A 12,074-nucleotide genomic window follows, 5' to 3' on the forward strand; every position below is an offset into this window, starting at 1 on the left:
GCTGGAATCAGTACGGGGGGGGGGTTCATAACACCTGGCAAAAGACCAGCTCTGGGCCAACGCGTCCACTCCAAGTGCCCCGTCCCATCTGTTCAGGGAGAAGAAAAGACGCGTCTTTCTGTTTTCTCTCCAAGCGAAGAGGTCTACACAAGGCCTTCCCCACTTTCGAGATATTGCCTCGAAAACCTCCTGGTTCAAAACCCAGTCGCCTTCTCTCAGCAACCTCCTGCTGAGGAAATCCGCCACCTGATTTTGTTCCCCCTTCAAATGCACCGCCGAAAGGACAGGACATTTGCTTCAGCCCACCTGAGAATAGATTCTCTGAGGACCCACAGGGATCTGCTTTTGGTACCCCCTGCCTGTTTATATAGGCTACTGCTGAGGAGTTGTCCGATCGGACTCTCACATGCTGCCCATGGAGTTCCCCCTGAAAGGCTCTGAGTGCCAAGGCTATAGCTGTCAGCTCCTTCCAGTTCGAGGACCTTTTTGCGTCCTCTCAGCCAGACGCCCTGAACCATACGGGAATCTAGATGCGCGCCCCAACCTGTGCCACTCGCATCAGTCGTGATACTTTTGGACACTGGTAGGACCCAATCCAGACCCTGTGAAAGATTGGCCCCCTTTCTCCACCACCAGAGGGACCTCTTGATCTGACTCGGCACCGTTATCAGGGAGTCCAAAGACCCCTGACTGCAGTCCCAGACCCTCAGGATGAATAGTTGTAGAGGGCGAAAATGTAATCCTGCCCACTGAACTGCTGGAAGGGATGATGTCAGTAAGCCCAAAGCTGACATAGCTCTTCTTACAGATATCTGATGACTGCCCTGGAGTAACAACATTGCGCTGTCCACCTTCTGGATTTTTTTCAAGGGAAGGAAGACTTTCTACTTTGTTGAATCCAACACATAACCCAGAAAGACCACCCTTTGTGACGGTATCAAGTTGGATTTCTCCAGGTTCAAGAGCCACCCTGGATTCTCCAGGATGTCTCTTGCTGACTGTAGATCCCGCGACAACTGTTACGGGGAAGAGGCAAACCAGGAGCAGATCGTCTAAGTATGCGATTACTGAGATGCCTCTGAGCCGCAGAAAAGCTAAGACTTCCACCATAACCTTGGTGAAGATGCAGGGGGGGGAAGAGGATAGCCCCAAGGGAAGGGCCCTGAACTGCAAGTGAAATGTCCCTTCTTTGGTATTCACCGCCAGCCTGAGGAACTTCTGGCACCCTTCTGCGATGGGAATGTGCAGATAGGCATCTTTCAAGTCCACCGATGCCATGAAGCAGTTCGGGGTAAGGAGCGCTTTCACCGAGTAGATAGAGTCCATTCGGAACCTCTTGTAGGTGAGCGAGATATTCAGAGGCTTGGTTCAGGATGAGCCTGAACTTCCGACGGTTTGCGGACCACAAAGATGTGGGAATAAAAGCCTCTGCCTGTCACGCCTTCTGGAACTTGTACTACCAACTCCTGCAGAGAGGAAAGAAGAGCTGATGACCTTTCTGTGCATTTTGGCAGCATGGTGACTAGGAGTCTGAGTGGTGGAGGTTCTGCAAACTCCAACCGGTACCCTCTTCTTATGATCCCCAAAATAAATTGGTTGGAGGTGATCGTCTCCTACTGTGGGAGGAAGCACCCCAATCTTCCTCCCACTGTGGTTCCGTCACTTGGTCTTTTTGGGCTGTTCAGGAGGGCAAAAAATAGACCCCCCCACGCCATTTGCCCTTTTGTCCACAACCCTTTTTCTGTTGTTCAGTTTTTGGGGGGGGTCAAACCTCTTCTGGGGGCGAGACTTTCTTTTAGTCTCTGCAAATTTCCTTTTAAAAGGAAAATCCTTTTTTCTGTCGGCCATCCGATCCAAGACGGTCTCCAGACCAGGTCCAAACAGCAAGTCCCCTGTGAGAGGAATTCCACAAAGTTTAACTTTAGATGCGGTATCTCCCTGCCACGTCTTAAGCCATAAGGCTCTCCTTGCTGAATTGGATAATGCTGCCGATCTTGCGGACATACGCACCGATTCTGCCGAGGCGTCCGCAAGATAAGCCACCCCCTTAAGGAGCGTAGGGAAAGACGACAGGATCGTTTCCTTAGATGTCCCTGCCTCTATGTGCGCTTTAATCTGCGTCAACCAATATTCCATGTTCCGTGCCACTACTGTGGACGCCATGGCAGGCTTGAGGTTACCCAGGGAAGAATCCCAGGATTTTTTCAAGAGGGAATCTATCCTATTGTCCATGGGATCTGGGAGCGCCCCCATGTCCTCAAAAGCCAGGTCTGTATGCCTGGAGACCTGTGAAAAGGCCGCGTCTAGTATAGGAGATTTATTCCATACCAGCGCCTCCTCCTCTGCAAAGGGAAACCTTCCTTTCAGAGTTCTTGAAAAGAAAGGTTTCCTTTCCGGGTCCTGCCACTCTTTTTTGATGGCATCAACCAAAACCTCATGGACTGGAAACACCCACTTCTTATGCTCTCCCAGGCCCCTATACATCTGGTCATGGAGTGATAACTTCTTCCTTTCCTCCTGGATTCCTAAAGTGGTATGGATAGCTCCTAAAAGCTCCTCTACTTCTTCCAGCGAGAGGCTGTTGTGGACTCCCCATCCACTTCCTCTCCCTCCGACTCCCCCTGGGGATCTGAAGAACCGCTATCAGGCTCCTCCTCAACCTCCTGTCTGGCGCCTCCTGGATTCTCTCCACTCCCAGAGGGAGCATCCATTAAGCTTGGAGCAACACTCCGTTGTGCTGGTGGAGAAATAACCTGGGGCTGTGGCAACTGAAAACTAGAAAAGTGTTTTAAGTTTGCACAGTGCTAGAAAGCTCCTTGACGGACGCTGCTAGATCCGAACATTGTTCCACTGACTGTTCCCTTACTAACCCCTCTATACACTCCTTACAAAGTGGCTTGGACCAAGACTCCCCCCAACGTGGCTCTGCATGAAGGGCATTTTTTCTTGGGATTACGGGGTGACTTGCTTTTTTCCGTAGACTTGCTCTCAAAAATTTAATTAAAAATAAAAACAGTCAGAGAATTTATCCACCAGCACCTCCCACAGAGGGCCCCCAGGGGTGCTTTTCCCAGGATCAACCACCACCAGGGTCCCGGTTACAACCCTTCCCCACCACCAGAGGAAACAAACACCTGTGGAGCTTAGAGGAAGGGGTTAAGGGAACACCACCCCAGGGTTCCCCTTACCTTTGAGTGGCTGGTGCAGGAATCTCTGGGAGCAGTTCGAGAAGCCTCCGCATCCGACATTTTCCCTGTGGGGAGCGTGTGGTCTCCTAACCTCTGTGTGCTGTCCCCACAGCAAAGATGAGGCAGCACCAGCCAAGCGCGCGGTCCGCCTTCAACCGCCGCGACCGGACGTCGCAGGTTAGACGGAAACACTGACCCCGCCGGCACTGACATCACCCGCCGTCCGACCCAGCGCTCAGAGCTCCCACGCTGGCTGCATAAAGCAGGCGGGTCTCCCTGTGCCTCCGCCCCCTGCCACCCCTGGGCAGAAGAAGGCGAACCCCTCCAGCTTTACTCTTTGCTAAGAAAAGCTGGAGGAGCGCGATGTGCAGTTGATACAGGTACCCAGCTCACTAGCCTCTCAGACTGCAGGGTCAAGGGAGAGAGATAGAGATCTTGGTCCCCCCCCCCCTCCCTCTGCTCAGGATATAAATCGGCCTCAGCCTCCCTGGCTGCATTAGCCCCTGGTCCCTAGCGATCCCTCCTCACCGGAGGAAACACCAGAACTGAGGGGCCGGGGAGGATTAAATCTTGAAATTGAAGGCGGTGTTTCCTCAAGAGGGGAGGAGCCAAGGTCTCTCTATGGTGCTGTCCTGAAAGACAGAAATGGGAAAGCTGCCTGTAACATCGCTCAGCATTGACAGGTTTGGTGGTGGGTCAGTGATGGTCTGGGGAGGCATATCCACATAGGGATGCACAGACCTCTACAGGCTAGACCCTGACTGCAATTATTTATTGGGATTAAATCTTTGGACCCATTGTCAAACCCTACATTGGTGCAGTGGGTCCTGGATTCCTCCTGGTGCATGACAAAACCCGACCCCATGAGGGGAGAGTATGCAGCCAGTTCCTAGAGGATGAAGTAACTGATACCACTGAATGCCTCCCACGCTCACCTGACCTAGTTTCAATATAACACTCTGGGACATTATGTTTCGGTCCATCCGACGCCGCCAGGTTGAACCTCATTCTGTTCGGGAGCTCCCTGGTGCCCTGGTCCAGATCTGGGAGGAAATACCCCATGACACTATCTATCAACTCATTAAGAGCATGCCCCAAAGTTGTCAGGCCTGCATACAAGCACGTTGGGGCCATACAAACTACTGAGCACCATTTTGAGTTGTTGCAATGAAATTTCAGCAAAACGGACTAGCCTGCTGCATCATTTTTTCACTTTGATTTTCAGGGTGTCTTTAAATTCAGCCCTCTGTAAGTTGATAATTTTCATTTCCTTCAAACGATGTGGCATCTTTTCATTTCTAACACATTACCCAGTCCATATCAGTATAGATATCCAGCATCATATGTTTCCCCAGATCTGATGTGTTTTCAAAGTGTTCCCTTAATTTTTTTGAGCAGTGCATTTGATACAGCAGTGTACTGAACACTACAGGGGGGAATTTTTTAAAACTGGAGCAGTTGTGCATGGCAACTAATAAGCTTCTATTCTCAGACTGTTCAGTTAAAAGTTAATCTTTAAAAGTTCAGTGACAACTATAAGTTGTCAGCGATTGCTGACAGTAGTTGTAGTTTTTAGTTGATTTACAGAACTTTGAATGACGTGGCTGTGTGGGTGGAGCCCCGCACAACTGATTTTTTATTGCAACAGTGGGTGCAGGGAGAAGAAGATTCTCCACCTGTTGTCACAATAGCGGATACGGTCAGGGTGGCGGCAGGTGATTTAGTAACTTGTTACACCCTAAATATGGGTGTAACATGTTACTAAAGGTCAACTTATCCTTTAAGCCCTGGTTCACATTGATTCACTTGAAGTAGCACAATTTCAAAGTAGCAGGTCAGCGCGATTTCAGGCGCTACTTGAAATACATCTGTGCAGTTTCATGCACAGATGTCTATTGAAGTTGCACCTGAAATCAAAAGTAGTGCAGGAACTACTTTTGCAAATCGTTACGGCACCGCAAAGTCGGCGTTGCACCGATTGAAATGGTACCATTGCAGGCAATAAATTGCGACTTGTCATGCGATTTGACCTGTGAATGAGGCCTGAAATTGAAAGATGAAAGTCGATTGGCTGTCATTCACAGCTGGTCCAGATTCTGGCTGCTCCAGTTTTGAAAAAAATCCCCTCCGAGCTTCAGACCATGTTCACACCATGTGCAGAGACATGAGTTATTCTGCGCTGCTCTCTATAAGGGCACAAAGAAAACAATTATTCTCTGTGTCCTGCTCACACCCAAACACTGGTATCGTGAGCTACGTATATGCAGTTTTTTGCAAACTCTAAACATTAAAAATTTTCTGTGAAAAGGGATCATAGAAGATATGTTTTCTTTGTGCCCTTAGGCCTTGTTCACACCACAAGTGCGAAAAACTGATAGAAAAAAAAAAAAAAAAAAAAAAAAGGGGTGCAGCTTTCATAGACTTTTTACATAGGTCTCTGCAAAGACACAAAGAAAACAATTGTTTTCTATGGGCCCTGTTCATGCCTTAACCATTGCTGATGAGTTTTTTTTCTGTGCAGATAATTTTATGTTGCATAGGGGGAAAAAAAAAAAAAAATTATATATATATATATATATATATATATATATATATATATATATATATATATATATATATATATATATATATATATATATAAAAATTAGTAGGATTCATCACTAAATAAATTATTCACAGACCCAAAATAAAATGTACATTTCATTTTAAAGACAAAAGCATAATTGTGTTAGCAATTATACAAAAAAGGCCTTCCAATCTGAATTCCATACATGGCCCTTCACCCACAGTGGACGAACTACAAAAAGAAGTGACATGTAACCAGATACCCAATGCAATGCTAACTAGCCACCCAATACAATGCACACCTATCGCTTCATGACAGTGGCAACCTCCAGCAGTTTTTACATGCTAGGTGCAGAAATCTTCTGAGACTGACTGCACAGAGACAGCTGTAGTCATGGAGAGTTAGGTATGCACCAGGGTGTGAGGAAAGGGATTCTAACTTAGATTAAAGGTATAAAATATCTTAAAGTGTATATTCCTTATAACTGCAGGCACTTCAATGTTCTCTTTACTAGAGTCTGAACGATGGGCCCTTCATACAAAAACTAAAACTTTTTTTTTTTTGGCCTTCCTTACAGCACTGTATACACTACCTAAAATTCTGCTCGCTATAAGACTGTAGTGATACCCCTTAGATATGTGTTCTATAACTGTATAAATGTGTGTATCCCAATAGAAGTAGGATATGATCCCCTATACATTTTGATTTATTGTACATACCACATTAGTAACATTTCTGGACCTGATTTAAGTCATAAAGGCCAGGGCCCAGCTTTGAAGGCTCATTCACCATATATTCCTATCGGAAAGCCGTTAAGAACTAACACTGTTTTACTGCCCCTATAGTGGATTCTTCATAATAATGGAAAATGCATTTCATTGTAAGCCCTCAGGAGCAGGGCCCTCCTACCCCTGTTGTATTGAATTGTAACTGCACTGCCTCCCCTTTATAATGTAAAGCACTGTGCAAATTCTTGGCACTATATAAATTCTATATAATATTAGTTTCATAGGGAGGTAAACCGAACAGTTCATCAAGAGCAGAGTAACAATGAAAATGGGTGTGAGAAAATCCCCCAACTGAGGCACAGTAGTAAAGATCTTATGTGTGACTTATCCTGCCTTAGTTCTCCCAAAAATTAATTCAAGGAAAAAAAAAAAAATTAAAAACAGTTTCACACAATAGGCGACTATTACATCTGTTGCCCAATTAAGGGCAAGAAATACAGTTTAGCTCAAATCAAATTTATCCCACTGTGAAAGAGCAAGAAGGCAAAAATTACAAAATATATGTCTACTGACCTTTCTTGGAAGGCTTAAACGGTGTTTGAGAAACACTTGATGTTATTTGCTCGATGTCCACATTCACCTAATACAAACAGACCGTGACAAAACAATTGTGTTTATTGTAGCTATTCAGAGGATGTACACCACTGCATGTATCGACCGTTCAGTGCTTACAAAAAGAAACTGACAGGTCATTGGTCTGGAATAAATCTATACTTTGTGCCAAGCAGTACATTGCTATAAAACAAACAGATATACCAACAGTGAAGCTGTTTTACCAAAAGGCAAAAGATCTTTCCAGAACCTGAATTTACAATCTAAAAGTCATTTTAATAGGCTATGGCCAGCGAACACAACCCTCTACATTGCATGGATAACAGATTTATCTAAAGAATGCTAATTACTTCAGACATGTAATGTGTGCTTGGAATAGCTTATAGGGCAGCTCCAATATACCATAACTTAAAAACTGGCCTAACAATGCCAGAAAACATAATCTCAATAAATAAGAACCAAAATTAGCTACCCATATCATAATAGCTGATAATTGGCTACCACATAGTCGTGTGTATATTAGAACTTGAGCTACTGAACTCAAACAGCCTATTTCACCAAAGCATCTTTAAATGTATGTCAAAATACATGCTGCAGCTTAAAGGGGAATTCCTGCCTAACACAGGCAGTAAATAATCGCATGTAAAAATCAGACAGACATACTGGTTGTACCCAAGCCGGTACCATCAGCCTGCACATAGAGGGTTAAAATCTCGGCCGGTCCCTGCTGAACTGGCCGAGATTCGAACCATCTATGGTCGGCTTAAAGTGATTGTAAGGCTTCAGTTTTTTTTTTTTTTTTTAGATGACAAACATGTCATACTTACCGTATATACTCGAGTATAGACCGACCCAAATATAAGCCGAGGCACCTAATTTTACCACAAAAAAAAAAACTGGAAAAACATATTGACTCGAATATAAGCCTAGTGTAGGAAAATGCCACAGCTACTGGGTAAACAATGCCCAACTGCAGCCTCACTGTGCCCATTTGCAGCCTGTGACCATCTGCAGCCGTACCTTTGGTTACTAAAATAGCATTTGTCTCCGGCTGTGTTATGCAGCCTGTTCGGCCGTCCATTGTAACAAAGCCCCGCCTCCATTGTGATAGACAGAATGCTGATAGTTTCCCAGCATTGTATCAGTGTTCCTCTATCACGGACGAGGAGGAGGGGGGTCTTTGTTATAATGGATGGTCAAACAGACTGCATAACACAGTGGGAGACGCACACTGTTTTAGTAACCAAAGGTACGGCTCACTCGAGTATAAGCCAAGGGAGAAGGGAACGCGTTTTCAGGCTGAAAAACTCGGCTTATATTCAAGTATATACGGTACCTCCACTGTGCAGCTCGTTTTGCACAGAGTGGCCCGATCACCGACTTCTGGGGTCCCTCGGCGGCTCCTTCTCTTATCAGATAACCCCCTAGGAGAAGCGCCCTCCCAGAGGGTTACCTTGCGGGCGCGTGCCCGATTCCAGCATTTGCATCCATAGACACAAATGCCAGACTCTGCCCTGGGAGCTGGGACCCAGTGCAGAGAGGGACAGTGTGTCTCCGCTGAGTGAATGAAGGGGCTCAGGTAAGGGGGGGGGGGGGGCTGGTCACTGACAGAAGTTTTTTCACCTTAATGCATAGTATGCATTAAGGTGAAAAAACACAAGGGTTTACAACCCCTTTAACTATTCTTAAAAAGGCCCACCCCCCCCCCCCCCTGCTACTTACCCCACCTACAGTATGTAAAAATTTGTATAGCTTACACAATTCAGCCTCCACTTTCCTTAAAGGGATTATAAACCCTTGTGTTTTTTCACCTTAATGCATCCTATGTGTTAAAGCCGAGTCCCGTCAAAAAAAAAAAAAAAATTAAAAGTCAGCGGCTACAAATACTGCAGCTGCTGACTTTTAATACATGGACACTTGCCTGCTCAGGGCGCCCGTGATGTCCTCACCTGAAGCCAATCTGTCCCTCGGTTCTCGGGTGGAGGCGACGGCATCTTCGGTAAAGGAATCGGGAATTGAAGCCTCGTGGCTTCACAGCCTGGTTCCCTACTGCGCATGCGAAAATCGTGCTGCTCGATCTCACTGGTCCCTGATGTCTTGTGGGACCTGTGTTGTCAGAAGATAGCGGGGGGACGGAGGAGGGGCCGGACATGGCGTATATAGCCGCGGATACTGCAGCGATCTATGCCCGCAAGTGGAAGCAAATACATGGATTGTACAAAAGGTGCCACCATTTGACACCGGGGGTGGGTGTGAGTTGGGGGAGGAATCCGAAAAGCAGAAGTTCAATTTTTGGATGGAACTCCGCTTTAAAAGTAAAAACTTCTGTCACTGACCGCCCCAACCCACCCACCCCCCCCCACAATTTTACTAGTTTTACTAGTCTTGTAATTCCCACACCGGAGACGCACTCTTCCCTGCTGCCCGTTGTCTCGGCTCTTGATTGGATAGATTGATAGCAGCGCAGCCATTGGCTCCCGCTGCTGTCAATCAAATCCAATGACGCGGGGGGCGGGAGTCCTACATTCTGCGTCTATGGACGCAAATGCTGGACTCAGGAGCCCGCGAAGTAACCCCCCAGGAGGGGTTCTAGGGGGTTATATGATGCGGGGAGGAGCTACAAGCGCCACCGGAGGAACCCAGAAGTTGAGGATCGGGGCCACTCTGCAAAACAAACTGCACAGTTAAGTATGACATTTTTTTTTTTTTTTTATTTATTTTTTTACAATCACTTTAAGATATGGGCCTGTTGGTTCGCTTTCAAATATACCTCATCTTTGTCTGTAGATGATCCTTGAATCCAGATTTTGAGTGTAATCTAATAGAATACTGGATTTTGAATTTTGCTTTGACCTACTAGATTGGAGGCCTAACCTCTTTTTCACTCCTCTCCCCTTATTCCCTCTCTCATCAGGAGGTTATCCTAATACATTAGGCAGTCCATAGATACGATTTTCTTTCCTGCAACCACAGGGAGCCATCCCTGCAGGGAGCACACAGTAATTATTGCTAGCATTTAATGATCCATTGATCGACTTGGCTATGACCAGCACCTAGGATTTTTACATGTGATTATTGCCAGGGGCTATAGCTGCTAGCAATAATCACTGTGTTCTCCTGGAAGGGACGGCTACCCACACCCCCCCCCCCCCCCCCCCACAGGGAGAACACAAAGGCTTCACAGGAGGGGTTCCCCCATGAATCAACATTGGCTGTGTTGATGGGGGAAAATCGAGCAATTTTCTTTCCTGCAACCTGTGGTTGCAGGAAAGAAGCATCATCTATGGCCCACCCAAGTTCCTTAAAAGGGATAGCTACAGTTCATCTGGAAAGTATTTTTTGTTATGTTACAGCCTTATTCCAAAATAGATACAATTCATAATTTTCCTCAAAATTCTTCAAACAATACCCCATAATGACAACATGAAAAGAAGTTTGTTTGAGTTCTTTGCAAATTTAAAAAAAAAAAAAAAAAAAAAAAAAAAAAAAAAAAAAAGATACAAATAAAATATAAATCACATGTACATAAGTACTCACAGACTTTGCTCAATACTTTGTTGAAGCACTTTTGGCACCATTTGCAGCCTCAAGCATTGCACACCTATTTTTGGGCAGTTCTTTTTTGCGGGACCTCTCAAGCGCCATCAGGTTGGATGGGGAGCGTCGGTGCACAGCCATTTTCAGATCTCTACAGAGATGTTCGATCGGGTTCAAGTTGGGCTCTGTCTAGGCCACTCAAGGACATTTAGAGAGTTGTCCCGTAGCCACTCCTTTGTTATCTTGGCTGTGTGCTTAGGGCCTTTGTCCTGCTGGAAGATGAACCTTCACCCAGTCTGAGGTCCAGGGTGCTCTGGAGTACGTTTTCATCAAGGATGTCTCTGTACATTGCTGCATTTATCTTTCCCTCGATCCTGACTAGTCCCAGCTCCTGTCACTAAAAAAAAAAAAAACATCCCCACTGCATGATGCTGCCACCATGCTCCACTGTAGAGGTATTGGCCAGGTGAGGAGCGGTCCCCGTTTTCCTCCAGATATGACGCTTGCCATTGAGGCCAAAGTGTTCAATCTCTGTTTCATCAGACCAGAGAATTTAGTTTCTCATGGTCAGAGTCCTTCAGGTGCCTTTTGGCAAACTCCAGTTGGGCTGTCATGTGCCTTTTACTGCGGAGTGGCTTTCGTCTGGTCACGCTACCATACAGGCCTGATTGGTAAAGTGCTGGAGAGATGGTTGTTCTGGAAGGTTCTCCTCTCTCCACAGAGAAATGCTGGAGCATTGTCAGAGTGACAATTGGGTTCTTGGTCACCTACCTAAGGCCCTTCTCCCCCCGATCACTCAGTTTGACACCGCCATCCTAACTAAGGGAAACAGGCAGTGGAGCCGTGCGGCTTCACTGCCAGTTTCCTACTGCGCATGCGCGAGCGGCGCTCTGTGAATGGCCCTGTGGTTTTCTAGGAACACACACAGTTCCCAGAAGGCAACGGGGCCGCTCACCGAGAAGCAAGACACGCCGCAGAATAGGAAGACTGCCTAGCAACAAGGGTTCAGGTAAGTTTAAATTTTTTTTTTTTTTTTTTTTAGGATTTTTCATGCTATTTTTTATTTCAGGGTGGCCCTCCACTTTAACTGTGGGACCTTTTATAGACAGATGTGTGCCTTTCCAACTCATGTCCAATCAACTGAATTTATCACAGGTGGACTCCAATGAAGTTGTAGAAACGTCTCAAGGATGATCAGTGGAAACAGGATGCACCCTAGCGCAATTTTGAGTGTCATGGCAAATGCTGTGAATACTTATGTACATGAGATATTTTTATTTTTAATAAATTTGCAAAGATTTCAAACTAGCTACTTTCATGTTGTAATTATATAGTGTATGGTTTAACCACTTGCCGCCCGCCATATAGCAGAATGACGGCAGCAAAGTGGTTTCAATATCCTGCCTGGACGTCATACGTGATCAGGATATTAAGCCGCTGCGC

At 46.0% G+C, this 12,074-nt stretch overlaps 1 protein-coding gene across 1 annotated transcript in view; it reads right to left on the minus strand.

The window, feature by feature from the left end:
- CDCA8 (cell division cycle associated 8) overlaps window positions 1-12,074 on the minus strand; it is a 34,504-nt gene that overhangs the window by 11,423 nt on the left and 11,007 nt on the right. Inside the window, exon 5 of the mRNA XM_073615518.1 lies at window positions 7,056-7,122. Coding sequence (XP_073471619.1) covers window positions 7,056-7,122 — 67 coding nt within the window. The remainder of the gene's footprint in view (window positions 1-7,055; window positions 7,123-12,074) is intronic.

The sequence above is a fragment of the Aquarana catesbeiana genome, linkage group LG02, assembly GCF_042186555.1.
Source record: "Aquarana catesbeiana isolate 2022-GZ linkage group LG02, ASM4218655v1, whole genome shotgun sequence".
Lineage (NCBI taxonomy): Eukaryota > Metazoa > Chordata > Amphibia > Anura > Ranidae > Aquarana > Aquarana catesbeiana.